Raw genomic sequence first — 16,114 nt, 5'->3', positions numbered from 1 at the left:
AGCTATAAGTCTTTCAGCTATCTTCTGCATTTAAATTAGTTTAACCGATGAGATTCGCAATGCCAGTTTAACAATTATATCTAATAAGAATGAGGAAGCTACTAAATATATCTACATAGAGTAATTATTCTAAAGCTCTCTGTCAGTGGTTAAAAAAACGTGGCGTGAAGCTTCTTTTTTATAATTAGAGTTTTCAGACAAAAGATTGATATAAAGAACACTGATAATTATCTTAGATGATCAAGTTGCATAACGCAAAGATCGATTTAAAACAAAATGGTTTTTTTAATCAAAATTCAGGTCTTTAGTACACTGTTACAGTACTTAATTTGCATAACTGCTAAATGTTATGTAAAACTCTACACAGCTGGTTAGGATGAAGTTTACACATGCTACTAAAATAATTAATTCTAGATTAGGAGATTTCAGTTGTTCACGAATAACGGAATATCGCTATCAAAACATATACGACAAAATGGACAATTCTTCTGTTCTGATTGTTATTTATCTTGTGCAGATTTAATCTTTCGTCGACAAAATCGTACGATGTTTATATTTCACAACTGTTTTTTTCTATAGATATAGGAAGATGTAGTGTGAGTGCCAATGAGACAACCCTCCATCCAAATAATAATTTATAAAAGTAAACCATTATAGGTCAATATACGGCCTTCAACACGGATTATTGGCTCACACCTAACAACAAGCTATAAAGGTCCCCAAAATTACTAGCGTAAAACAATTCAAAGGGGAAAACCAACGGTCTAATCTATAAAAAAACGAGAAACGAGAAACACGTATAAATTACATAAATAAACGACAACTACTGTACATCAGATTACAGACTTAGGACAGGTGCAAACATTTGCAGCGGGATTAAACGTTTTAATGGTACATGCCCATAACTGAAGTGGACGGACTAGATTTAATAATCGTATTTCCTTTATAACTGCAATTATTAATTCATTCGGAACAACAAATTAGTTTCGAATTCGTCCATGTTGTTTTTGCTAGATGGCAACACCTGGATGTATAATTATTAAAAGCACATACATTTTATGAGAATCTTGTTAACCGATCATGGAAATTTAGGAACAGAAACTTATCAATCCTAAAAAAAGACTTGCGAAAGATACCAGAGTGACATTCAAACTCATTAATCGAAACTAAACTGACAGCGACATGAGTAAGAACGAAAAAAAATAAAAGTACTGACGACACTATGTAGACAACTAGAGACTAAGCAACAAATGTGTTCCAAAACGTTACCATTTAACCTAATTTAACCTAATTAAATCTTAGATTATTGCGTGTATTGGTATCATATAATTTTTGTTGTCAGTGATATACATCTGAACATTCATGGTACTTAAATATATCAATAACTATATTTTGGCATGTCACAACACCATGATTAATTATTATACTTTTGTAGCCAACGCCTGTTTGGAACAATAATATATTTTCTCTAACTCTATGGAAATATACCCCTTTCCGAACCCATTGTATCAAAACATTTAATCAACGTGTGGTTGCCGGTGATCTCAGAAGATGATTGGCAGGGTCAAATGGTCATAACCTTTCTCAGCTCCCTCAAATGATCAAAATGTTCTAACAGGTGTTAATGAAATTGACAACTAATTTCGTGGAAAATTGAAGGCACTCGAAAGGTATTTTGGTTTAGAACAAAATTTCTTTTAATCATTAGAGAAACAGATTATTACATAGTAACGCGTGGATTATCGAATTTATTCAATCTCGATAGTTAAATTATAAATTTTAAAGTCCTCGCCGAGGACTTGTATCAATGTAATAATCTATATTTATCTGAAGTAATTAAGGCCTTTCCTTTTTGAATTTTCCACGGAGTTCAGTATCCACTAATGGGTATTAAATAAATGCAACGAGCACCCGAGGGTGTAAGTAACTTTTGACACGGGAATGGCAAAATTTTATTCTATAGAAAATAGTTATTAGAAAAAAAGTAATGGTGTTTCAATTTGTACACTAAAACGATAAACGAAAGAAAGCAACTAACAACAACAGATTAATAAACGGCAACTACATTTAGAAAAGCACATACAGACTGGAGAAGAAAAAAATGTTGAATTATGTACCGTGTGAATGAAAAATAACTTATCCTTGTACATTAAATATTCAGCATTGTAACAACCATGCATTTGATTTAGGTTGTTGCATTTCCGGAGTACGGTCAAGTCTGTAATAGCGGTGACTAGACGTCAATTATATATACTTAAAGCTAATTATATAAATCAGGCTTTGAGTAGACATTCATTGAATGTATTTCGTTTTATTTATTTCACATGGAAGTAGTTAGTAACTTGTAAAATGAAATCGATGCAACGAAGTGAGGAAAAAACAAACTAATTACTATTACCAGTGACGTATCATTATATCATCGAACTTGGATAATGAAATTGCAGATAAAGATTATTATAACAGTCAAACTATAATAGTTGATTTTAATGAGCTCTGGACATTTGATAGTCGCATTTACAATACAGGGTCAGAATAATACTTGTGTTATGAAACAAATATATTATTATACAGATGTTACAATAGACCTCACAATTCTAAACTTTTATCAACATGTTTTCACTAAATAATATAGTCAGCATTTCGGTGTTGACATGATTATCAATGATATGCTCTTTTATTTTATCATATTAATTGTTTGCAAAGTAACAATTATTCCAAATACTACGGAATGTCTTATCTCAGGTATAGATCACTTTAGTCACCCCCAGTTTTTTGTGGGGTTCGTGTTGATCAGACTTTAGTTTTCTATGTTGTTTCTTGTGTATTATGATTTGTCTGTTTATCTTTTTCGTTTTTAGCCATGGCGTTGTCATAAGCTGAAAAACAGGTGCATACAAATATTTGTAGTTGCTTCAACATCTTGACTGATTTCCATCCTTCAATGTTATCATATTCTATTAAAGGGTGAGAAAGGAAACATCATATAACCTGTATAACTAAATAAATTTGTTCTTATCTAACATGAGAATGATTCTGCCTATCTGAAAGAAATACATTAGCTTTACAAACAATTACTTATTTCTGACTTCATTTGATGTTATAAAACTTGATTTTGATTCGTAATATTTGCATTCAGCAGAGTCACGGTGTGTATGCTGTACCGATTCTAGTTAGAATTCAAAGAATAAATGTTTTATTTTGTATTCATATTGTTTTGCAGATGAACAGAATGCATAGGTATTCTGAAAAGAAAAACATGTAGAGCAAATATTTTCCCTGTACTGCGAAGTGTGTGATCGTATAGGGTCGGGTTGTTGTCTCTTTGACACATTCCCTATTTCCATTTTCCATTTAATTATTTTATTTTACATATGTTCATTTATTGATTGCTTTAACCTTTTTATGGGTTTGAGCATTCCTTGTGAAGGTAAAATACAGATGATCGCATAAGATGCACAAACGGTACGGGTAACGTTTTAGTTATGACAATATGTAAGGCAATTCCGACGAGATCATCAGCGGCCTTACTCATGGTTAAACAATAGACGATAAACAAATATGGCAGAAAATAACAATCGACAACCACAAGCTATAAGAACGTAACGAATGTTGATCTGTCTATTCAAGATTAAGAACAATTTTTAAGATTTCCCCTTTGTGTGTATTGTGGACCAATTTACTCACAAACTGAATAAAACACCGAAAGTTTAAGAATGCGACAGTTAATAACTTTAATTATTTCATTATATTTTCATTAAGAGTATCGTACATATTATTTCTTTATAACAACAGAAGGCTTTGTATGAGTTTGCTATAGATTTACAATTTTTCAAGTTGGAGAACGTAACCATATGTTTATGCCCTTGTCGAGATTTATTTTATAATTTTGTTATTTGACCAAATATATAATTTACTTTTAAATTAAATCTGAACGGATTAACATGATTCGCATTTTGGTTTTGAAAACAGTTACAAGCGGGTGGTTTGACATGCCGCAAAACCAGGTTCAACCCACCATTTTTTTCTTTCTTAAATTGCCCTGTACCCATTCAGGAAAATGGCCATTGTTATCATAGTTATATTATGGTTCATTTCTGTGTGTGTCACATTTTCATTTTGTGTTTCTGTTGTGTCCGAGTTCTCCTCTTATATTTGATGCGATTCTCTCAGTTTTAGTTTGTAACCCGAATTGTTTTTTTTTCTCAATCGATATATGAATTTCGAACAGCAGTATACTACTGTTGCCTTTATTTCCATACGAAAAATGCAGCCAAACTGACACACTTACAATCCATGTTCAATGGCCAGTCATGAGGATTTCAAGTTACCATAGTTGTTACAATGTAGCATCAGTCAAAATTTGTAGTTGCTAAACTTTGGTATGATACTTTTACAGGTAAAATGAAATTCCACGGCATATTTTATTATCTCTAAATATTTATGTAAAAGATATATGATTGGTCGGTTGAATGCTATTTGCTTTAAATCCAGTGGCAAATGTTTCATACGTTTATAGGACAACAAGAATGTAAGCACGATAATAAGTATCTATGATGAGTTTATTTAGACCCTTGTTTACAGATCTACTACATATTTTATCAGTTTCTTATAAAAACAAAACCCGCACGATCATGTTTCTTCCGGATAATAAATCTCAATACGTCATCTGCCAAATGATATGAGCATGATGAGGTATGTTTAATAAAATTTATAAACACTTATATTTCACTTTCTGATTACAAATTTCTGTGTTTACATAACGCATAATAAAGTTATAGGAATAACATATCGCATTACATTGGAATGTTTTAAATGCACAGCTGACAATTTGTTAACATAAACTACAGACAGGTGTAACGATTTGTACTTTCTATACAAAATATTCAAGAATCTACCTTTGTTAGTTGTTTTGCTCATACAGGTGTGCATGAATTAGCAATTGTGGCTTTCTGTAAACATCTGCAACAATCCATTATAAATTTTGTTATGTTTTCCAAAATCAATCTTTTTTAAGGTGCAATATTAGGTCAATGTCATGAAAATATTAACCTTTTTGTACTCGGACCAAACTGGGGAAGGTCTCATACAAGTTTATATTTTCCTGATATTGACCAAATATTGTATATGTATCACCATTTGCATAATTTCTGCTTTTAATATGTCATTTAGGATCTTTCAGATGATCGAAAATAAATTAATTCGGAATTGAGTCTTATTATCTTACAGAAGAACATGGCCGAAGTATTGTCACTCTATATGCATCTTTATCTTAATGTATATCGCAGTTCAATTAGTGGTACTTGTCCAGCCAAACATTGCAATCGTTCCGTAAATACAAAGAAAAAAGTAAAATAACAAAAATACTGATTTCCGAGGAAAATTCAAAACAGAAAGTCCCTTTATAAAATGCAAAATCGAAAGCTCAACCATATCAAGCGAATTGACTTGGTACAAATAATGCAGGATATGTGTTTGGAAGAAGAGGCGAAAGATGCCAAAGGGACAGTGAAACTCATAGTTCGAAAATTAACTGAAAACGCCATGACTAAAAAAGAAAAAGACAAATAAAAGTACACATATATAGAACTAAAGACTAAGCAACACGAACCCCACTGGGAAATTTGATACTCTAGTTTCGTCTGTAAGAGTGCAGAAACCTTACGATTTTAAAGTACATGTGTCAGGTGTCAAATCGTGTTCATGTGCTTCTTATTGACAACTTATATTTATTGTTATGTATTGATATTACTTTATTATAAAATCATAATAAAAGCTACTACATTGTAGTTGATAATTATATTCAGGATGGCCAGACACGCTTGTAGTTGAAATTACTGGCTGCCTAGTTCACACGTAATCACTTTTAAACATTTGAGAAAAGAAGCTTACATTTACTTGCAGTTTATAGTCATTAGATGATATCGGATATGTTCCTTATTTCGTAACTACAATCTTCTTGCCATGTCACGAATGTGGCCTACCGAATTAAACTATTTTCCGTGTTTGTTAAATAATGAGGCACACGACGGGTGCCACATGTGGAGCAGGACCTGTTTACCCTTCCCGAGCACCTAAGATTATCCCGATATTTTGGGGTGGTTCGTGTTGCTTAGTTTTTAAATTTCTATTTTATGTCTTGTTTACTATCATTTGCCTGTTTGTCTTTTTCTTTTTTAGCCCTGGCGTTGTCAGTTTATTTTCGATATACGAGTTTGACTGTCCCTCTGGTATCTTTCGCACCTTTACTAATACTGGATACGATGAAGTCGTTCCTGACGTAGTTCAAACAGATAATGATGGTATAATCAGATTAACATAAATAGAAGAAAGATGATACCATTCGTAATCATGAATATAATTTTGAAAATTAAAAAAATCACATATACAATAGTTGCCTCCTTTATCGTTAATCTTTGTGCAAAATTGCTTGAGAGATCGATAATGCTATTCATTTTGTTTAGTGAGTACAATAAAAGTCATATATCCTAGTTCAAGTTTTCTCGTTCATCTGACTTGCTAATGGTAATGATTATTTATTGTATAAATAGTATGTATAAGTCATATAGTCTACTTTTGTGATTATTAACCTGACATTGGTATATGATATACTAGGTATCTCGGGATTTCGTTTAGTTTGAAACTATAAGAAAATGATGGTGATTTCATGGATTGAAAAGTAAAGTGCTCACTAATTGCTATTTAACACAACAAAACCAAGAGTTAAAATATACTAGTGTATTGATTTCCCACTATTTAGAGACATATAATATATGTACGTGCTAGTGATAGATACATTAATATTAGGCACAAAGGTGGTTTTATTGCACCCGATGCACATTTCTATTCAGTGATGGTCGAGGTCAAAATATTTGATAGTCCAAAACCGATAACAAACGTTGAAAGCTACTAAACAAGAAAGTATACAAACATAAAGACAGAACCGGATATTTATTCAAATCTATGTACGAGCAAGATGATACATTCCTTAATGAAAAATTATGTCGTTATTGTATAACAACCTATTTTGAATAGAACAGCATCCGTATGTACATACAACATGTGACAATACGAAGCACCATGAATACGTATGTCTAGTGATTAATAAACAATCTCACATAAGGGTTTACTCGGGTACATACTATGAATAACATTTAATAATTATGGAGACCGAATGTGGTGTTTCATGGAAAGTGATTGTCACGCTCTATGAACCTTAAATAAATTTAAAATAGAATTGGGGAATGTGTCACAGAGACAACAACCCGACAAAAGAGAAGAAGACAGCCGAAGTCCAACAATGGGTCTTTACACAGCGAGAAAATTCCTGGCAACTTCAACTGGCTCTTTAACAAAAAAAAATGTACAACTTCATTCAAAAAAATGGACGTCATTTTAACCTCCAAAATATATAATTGAACTGAAATAAAAAATCATACAAGACTAACAAAGGCCAGAGCGTCGACAAACCTGTTTTTGGAAATGTTTTCGTCGATATTAGCATGTTCTTCTTAACGGAGAAGTTGTAATCTAAAAAGAAATATTTATAAGTACAAAAAAGCTAGATATCTTTCAGCTATCTTCTGTCATTTAATTATAAAAACCGTAGAGATTCGTTATGCCAGTTTAACAATTATATTAAATTAGAACGAGAAAGTCAGTTAAGTCATTCACATACGGTTATAATCATTCAAACTTTTCTTCTGTCATGTATAACAGTTGCCTAAAGCTTATAGATAATTAGAGTATTCGGACAAAAGAACACTAATAATGATCATTAAATTCCATTACATAATGTTCTGTTGTGTGTGAATACTTTCAAAATTTGAACCAATGTAACAGATGAAACCTAACAGGCATGTAACAATTAAAGGAAGACAACAAATATATAACATACACTTTCCTTAGGTCAAGCACAGATTGTGGCGACAAATCGATAAATGTTTCAATTCAATATTGGATGGTTAGAGAAATACTTCTCTTTGTTCATAGAATATTCATCATTGTAACAACAATCTTTTCAATTCATGTTTTTGTATTCTACAGTACGGTAAACATAGCACAACTTGTATATATCATTGAAGCGTCGACTAGACGTCAATTAAACAAGCTCAAAAGCGGATTCAGACTATGAAATGACATTCATTAAAGAATTGAATGCTTCTTTTTGTAACTTCATTGGGGTGTAAAAGCGTTGACCGAAGTACATTTTGTATTTCCGCTCTTCATTCTACTTTGCGCACGGTCAACGCTTTGACAACCCCATGAAGTTACAAAAAGAAGCATTCAATACTTATAATTACATTTGTTATCTGGGATAATAAAAACACGATTTTTATCATTTTTTTATTTAATTCACCTCTGCAGTTTATTATGGGACCTCGTGTCGTCGTGAATGGTAAATTTTATTTTGTAATGCAATTTACCAAGGAATAATTCGATTTAAAGGGCTCGACCATTAAATCGCGTTATCAGAGGAAGACCAGCAATAGTTCATTAGCAGGTCAAAGCAGACGCGCATGTCTAAATTTATTACACTACATATAAATTAACTGCTCTTGCATTCTCATCACAAATATTGCAAACGCTATCTTCAAGGATTTATATTGATCTAAGGTCAGACTATTGATTTAATTTATTATACACATGATTACTTGATATTAATTTTAATACATTCAATCGATTTTATTTGTTTATGTTTATTATATTTCTATATAACGAATTATGATGTTTAATTTAATTTAATTTTAGTTTCATTCACATTATTGCTTTGTCTTTTATTGAGGCATCTAATGTTGATGCTATCCACGCTAATTGCATTTTGTTATGCAGATTATTTTGGCAACTTCCTATGAGGTATGTAATTTATATTTAATATTCGATGCACGCCGGGAGTCATCTAATATGGCTAGACAATACAATTATACATGGTACACCTAATTGCTATTTGATGTCGCAAATTATTTAAGAGAATTATACTTAACTATGCTTCCGTTAAGAAATATTTGGTAAATGCTTTAAATTGACATTTGATTAATTGATTTATCATCAATTCTTTTCCGTCACAGATATCGCGTTGTTTATTTCATGTTTACTTTTATATTTAGTTAAACATATATTTTAGGATTGGTAACTATTTTTTATTTTACACTGTGTTTATTTATTGGAAGGTTAGCGATGCCTAGGGGAAAAACTGTCGCGAGGGGAAAAGGAGTTAAAAAAAGGAGAACAGCCCGTGTTACTGATAATGACAGGACAGCTGCACTGTCTCAAACAGAACATGATGTAGTGCCGCCACGGACGCAAATTACAACATCTAATGCATCAGGACCATCTACCACATTTAACAGTTCAGTGGATTTACCGAATAATGAAGAGTCGTATTCACAAACCATCAATGAACAAGGTACATTTCAAAATTTTGAATCTAATGTTAATTCTGTACATGAAATTGCTAGCATCAGCAATGATTTGGGTAATAATGTTTCTTGCAATATCAGACAAAAAATCTTAAATGGTGAATATATTGATCTGGGTTGTTTATTGTCGAACCCAGTACCTATTGATGATAATTCTAATACTTTAATAATTAAAGATGGTGTTCTACAATCTAAACCAAAAACATCAACAGTCAAGATTAATAGTATTAGTCAGTGGACTGATGCATTTCTGATTTTCATTGATATTTACCTGTCAAGTCATTTGGGAGAGGCAAGAGGGCTTCTGAAATACATGAGTAACATACGACTGGGAGCTAGTAGGGTTCCCGGTTTAGGCTGGAAGAGGTATGACGAGCAATTCCGTTTAAAAAAAATAAGAATGCCGTCTTGTAACTGGGGAACAGTTGATTTAGAGCTTTGGTTACTCTTCATGTATGATGATAGCACACAACTTAATCCAAACCCTGTAACTAATGCGTATAAATGTTATGATTATAACAATGGATCATGTACTAGGCCTAACTGTCATTATTCACATAGTTGTTTACGTTGTTCAGGTATTCACCCATCGGTAAACTGTACACGATATGGTGCTCAGACAAATTTTAATTTTAGGCGTGGTCCTAGATTCGCTGCTGGACAACCAAATAACAGTTCGCAACGAGGCTCGAGTGCTAATCCAAGGGCAGCTGTCAGATTCCAGCGACCACCTTTCCACGGTTCATTCAATCGCTAATACGCCAATTAAATTTGATGTTCTTTGCAAGTTTCTGGAAAATTATAGTAATAAAACAGTTGCTTCAGAATTATATTTGGGATTTTTAGAAGGTTTTCGTCTAAATTATACTGGACCTAGGATGACTACTGATTGTAGAAATCTAGTTTCTGTTTTTGGCAATGAAGTTGAAGTTGCAAAAAAATTATTGAAAGAAATTAATTTGGGAAGAATAGCTGGTCCATTTAACAATATACCACTTTTTAATCTAAGATTGTCTCCGATTGGCTTATGTCCTAAAAAGGATGGTTCTTGGAGGCTTATACAGCATTTATCATACCCACACGGTTTAAGCGTAAATGATTATATTGATAAGGGCTTGTGTTCTGTGACTTATACGCCATTTGACCATGCACTAGATATGGTGGGTAGCCAAGGAAAGTTCGCCCTAATTGGAAAAAAAGATATCAGCTCGGCATTTAGGCTTTTACCAGTAAACCCGGATGATTTCGAGTTATTGGGTTTCAAATTTTTGGACTTTTACTTCGTGGACCGCTGTTTGCCTCAAGGTTGTAGTCTGTCTTGCGCAACGTTTGAGAAATTCTCAACATTTCTAGAATGTATCTTTAAGGACAAAACGGGATCGGAAAGTGTTATACACTACTTAGATGATTTTTTGTTTGCAGGCCCGGGGACCGATTCAACTTGCCTTAACCTGATGAGTGAATTTGATTGTTTATGTGATCGTTTAGGAGTTCCTTTGGCACATGACAAGACCGTCGGTCCAACTCATGTTCTTACTTTTTTGGGGCTTGAAATTAATACAATTGAAATGTCTGTAAAAATTCCCAAAGAGAAATTGCTGAAATTGAAAACAATAATTTCAAATTTGTTAGGCAAAAAAAGAACAACATTACGTGTTCTCCAGTCTTTTACAGGCATTTTGAATTTTTGTTCGAGAGTGATCCCTACGGGTAGGGCATTCAACAGACGTTTTTATGATGCAATGTCAGGAATATCAAATCCTCGGCACCATATAAGGCTCACTGCGTCAATTAAGGAAGACATAAGGTTGTGGTCGTTATTTTTAGATTGTTTTAATGGCAAATTTTATTTTCCTGATTCCGATTGGATATCAAATGTTGATATGGAGTTATTTACTGATAGTGCTGGGAGTGCGTTTGGTGGATGTGCTTCGTATTTACATCCAAATTGGGCTTTCTTTCCTTGGCCGCCATATTGGTTAGGTTGCGATATATTAAAGGACATTACATTTTTAGAGTTATTGCCTATTGTTTTAGCCTTTCATTTGTGGTATGCGATCTTTGCGAATAAGAAAATTATCTTACACGTTGACAATAAAGCACTTGTTCATATCTTGAATTCTAAAACGTCTAAATCAAGAAGGGTAATGCATATTCTTCGTCCTTTAGTCTTACAAGCTATGGTTTATAATATTCAGTTTAAAGCAATGCATATTACATCAAACAAAAACTGTATTGCGGATGCAATTTCTCGTCAACAGTGGCCACGGTTTCGTCGCATGTCACCAGAGGCGTTACAAGAACCAGAAAAGGTCCCACAGTCTTTTCTTCAAGTGATCTCAAATTTGAATCCAACAAGTTGTTAACGGCGTCAATCTCACCAAACACAAGTGACACTTATGAAACTGCTGTCAGGTCATTTGATCAATTTAGATCTTCACACGGACATGCCATTGTTTGGCCACCCTCACTTAATGTTATCTGTAACTTTATAGCATATTTATCTGTGCGAGGTTATGCTCCGTCTACTGCCAAGTCTTATATTTTTGGTATAGCCTTTAAATGTAAAATGTTAAATATTACTGATAACACTCACAATTTTATAATTAAGAAAATGTTAATTGGAATGGAAAGGCTTGACAAACGAGTGGATTCAAGATTGCCAATTACACCACAGATTTTAGATAAATTGATTTCACTTTTACCATCTGTATGTCTCTCACAATATGAGACCTTATTGTTTTCGGGGTTGTTTAGTTTGGCGTATTTTGGTTTTTTCAGGATAGGGGAATTAGTAGTCAATAAATCACTGGCACATTCTCACACTTTGTCGTTAGATGATTTTAGTTTTTCAGACAATAACGTTTCTATCAACCTTAAATTTTCAAAAACTGATCAGTTAGGCAAAGGTAGTTTAATAATTATACCTTCAATTAATTCTCATGTATGTCCTGTTCATTTATTAAAGAAATATTTCATTGCCAGGCCCAAAACCATTGGTCCTGCATTCATACACTTCGGTGGAAACTATGTTACACGTTATCAGTTTAACGCTGTTCTAAAGAAAGCTCTGAATGTGGCGAATATTACATCGGATAATTTTCAAAGTCATAGTTTTAGGATCGGAGCTGCATCTCAGTCTTCGAAAATGGGGTTTTCTGATGATGAAATTCAGGATTTTGGTCGTTGGGAATCAAAAGCTTATAAAACATATATCAGAATACCAACGCTAAAGTTAGCAAGTCAAATTTAATATGTGTCATCATTTATTTGTTTGTATATATTGTACATAATTGATTTGAAATTTGAATACTCGCCTGATCGTCACTTTAAGACTTTCAGGTCAACAAAAGAGTGTTTGGTTGGTGGGTTCTTCAATCATCAAACATGCATTTGTACATGCTAGAAAGTCTGTCGATGGTGTAAACTTAGGTTTGGAACGAATAAAATCTACAATATGGTGGCAAGGAAAAAGTGGAATGAGGATTTGTGAGATAATACCCAAAGTCAAACATTTGCTTACACTTGAAGAACCCCCGCAAGTATTAGTATTTCACTGTGGTGGAAATGATATCGGACAAAAAGTGTCATGTGTATTAGGACACGATATTTTAAAAGTGATTGATTGCCTTCGGGTCTTACTACCAAAGTCAAAATTTGTTTGGTCTCAAATTTTACCCAGATTGAAATACAGGAATGAGATTGTACATAGATCTTTGAACAGAACTAGAGTTAGATTAAATAGTTTAGTAGCTACATATATCATCAAACATGGCGGTGCTTATATTAGATATCCAGAAATATCTGAAGACAACCCAGATTTATTTTTAGACGGTGTTCATTTATCAGATATCGGAAATAATTTGTTTTTGTATAGGTTACAGCAAGGTTTATTTGACATTATAAAATTTTCACATACAATTTGTCCACAAAACGGCGAAGTAGGTCCATGGCTTCGGGAATCTGTTAGCTTGTAGTCACGGCGGTCAGATTCTTTAACATACAGGTTTTTTATTTTCAAATAAATCACCTTCATAGTACTGGTTGGCGGTAACAATTTTCGAAACATTCTGTTATGACAGAAAATTTCGAATTTGTTTAGTGGCGGACTTTATAGGCTGCACCAGTACCGATAAACTTGATTTATTATTATTTAATTTAGAACATTAATCCATTTCTTCATTTACACTTCAAACGTAGTTTTTCATGTTGATTGTGCAGTTAGCCAATCAGAATAACGTATTAAAATGAAACATACATCCAATGTAATTATTATTAAAATAATGTCTTTTCCCATTTCCATGATTTCTTTGACATTCATATATTTAATGTAATCGAAGAAGGACAAACCAATTCTTACTATTCCCGTGTATTTGATTGTCGAACTTAGATGTCAAAAAAGCAAACAGATTACTTTAAACGGTCACAAGGATACATGGATATTGGGAATTGTTCTCTTTATGCGCTCTGTATATTTGATGGTCGCGTTTTACTAAAATACCAATAAACATGATCAGAATAGAAAAGAACGAATGTATTGTTTTTATGAAACGTTTTTGGCTGTTTTATGTCCGGCATTTGCATATTCCAAAGAGTAACTGAATATTTGTGGAGATAACCAACATAGATACGTATTTATATACATGTATGATTATCTATAACAGATGGTTCAATACTTAATAACTTGTAAATGTTGTATCTTTTTCATGCAGAAACAATAATAACACAATTCCCATGATTAAAATTACATCTGTCGCTTAATGACAGTTGTTTTATCTATAGTGACATGGAAGTTGACATAAATTGTTATACAGTTATGTGGTAAGAGACCTTACTATTCTAAGTTTTAATCAATATATTCTTAGAAACCTTCGTAAAAGTAAAGCAATTAAATCACCAAATAGTAAAATGCCAAATAATTAACGAAACAATAGAATCGGAAATTATTGCATTTTGTTTTTTTTAAGGACCAGCATGTCAGATTTAGTAATTGCATTTGCTGGAAAAAATAAATACAGATATATGTATAAAATATCAAAATGTGAGTTACTACTTCGCTATTCACCCAGTTGCATTATAAAATAAAACACGAAACAATTTCTCACTTTATAGTATTTCAAAGAAACGAATGATTTAGAATCGAAACAGTTGAAGAGCTGTATGACGAAACTGTACTAAAACATAGCCAAATCTATCTAGAGTCAACTTTGAATTTGAAAAGTTTAGAAAAGAGGGACGAAAGATACCAGAGGGGCAGTCAAACTCATAAATCGAAAATAAACTGACAACACCTGGTTAAAAATGAAAAAGACAAACAGACAAACAATAGAACACATGACACAACATAGAAAACTAAAGAATAAGCAACACGAACCCCAACAAAAAACTAGGGGTTATCGCAGGTGCTCCGGAAGGGTAAGCAGATCCTGCTCCTCATGTGGCATACCCTTAGAAAAGCTTCGCTATGAATAATGTCATAACCTACGTACTGAATACTGAGAGGATGATACCCTCGGTGACTCATAGACCACCAATAAAAGTACCGACCCATCGCTGTAAAAAAAAGTGAAAACAATACGCGTCCGAAGATCTTTTCTTGAATTACCTTCACCCGTAACGCTCAAATCTGACTATTTAAATCCAATTATGTATAAAAATCGAAACAGTTGAGGCATGGGATAAAAAATATAATAAATAGGTATATTTAGTGATACAGAATTCATGCGTCTTATAATTTAAGGGAAATTCAACCATAGATATTTGCCATGTATAATTACACCAGTGGGAAACAATAACATACGATTTATATTGTTTGCTTTATATCTTCACTGTTTTAAATCTGTCAATGTTATCAGAATATATCTAAAGGTGAGAAAGAAAACATCTAATAATGAAATGAATGCGTTCTTGCCTAAGAGGAATATTGTTTTGCTTATCTTAAATACGATACCAAAGAAATAATTCAGTTATACAAACAATTAGCCTTTCTTTTATTCAACAACAATATATCACATGCTGTTAACAGATTTCTTCACAGGTACAGCTTTTCCAGTGGAGATCCCTATATATTAGTACCTTAATATCATAAATTAAGCATTATTTGTATATCTTTCGTATAATCTAAAATAATAATCAATGAATTTGTGAGAGAAATGAAAGGCACTTTCACTTTCAAAACTCATTGAAATTATAAAATTAAAAAAATAATCTATCAAACAATTTAAGTACATGGAGTTCTGTAAATTACATAAATAATAACAATATTGACAATTATATAACATATATATTTTCTAGCATTTTTAGTTGTTATTATAATCCTTTTTTAAATTTTGACCTAAAAACATTATATAGATTGATATGCTTTATCCTATAATCTGACACATAGTGTATAGTGTGTAAAGTGAACACAATAACTGTAAATAAAAATATAAAAAAAAAGATATGGTATGATTGTGAATGAGACAACTCTCCACAAGACACCAAAATGACACAGAAATTAACAACTATAGGTCACCGTACGGCCTTCAACAATGAGCAAAGCCCATACCGCGTAGTCAGATATAAAATGACCCGAAATGACAATATAAATCATTCAAACGAGAGAACGAACGGCCCTATTTATGTAAAAAAAAAATGAACCAAAAACAAATATATAACACATAAACAAACGACAACCACTGAATTACAGGCTCTTGACT

At 32.6% G+C, this 16,114-nt stretch overlaps 1 protein-coding gene across 1 annotated transcript; it reads left to right on the top strand.

The window, feature by feature from the left end:
- The first annotated feature begins 8,435 nt into the window (after positions 1-8,435).
- LOC139489111 (uncharacterized) lies at positions 8,436-13,617 on the top strand. Its single transcript, XM_071275241.1, has 2 exons — positions 8,436-8,613; positions 9,168-13,617. The coding sequence occupies exon 2, from the start codon at positions 9,175-9,177 to the stop codon at positions 10,171-10,173; it is 999 nt and encodes a 332-aa protein (XP_071131342.1). The 5' UTR covers positions 8,436-8,613; positions 9,168-9,174; the 3' UTR covers positions 10,174-13,617.
- Positions 13,618-16,114: the final 2,497 nt, after the last annotated feature.

Source organism: Mytilus edulis, chromosome 9, assembly GCF_963676685.1.
Source record: "Mytilus edulis chromosome 9, xbMytEdul2.2, whole genome shotgun sequence".
Classification (NCBI taxonomy): Eukaryota; Metazoa; Mollusca; class Bivalvia; order Mytilida; family Mytilidae; genus Mytilus; species Mytilus edulis.
Note: the sequence above shows the minus strand (reverse complement) of the source record. Positions and strands in the feature narration are given on the sequence as shown.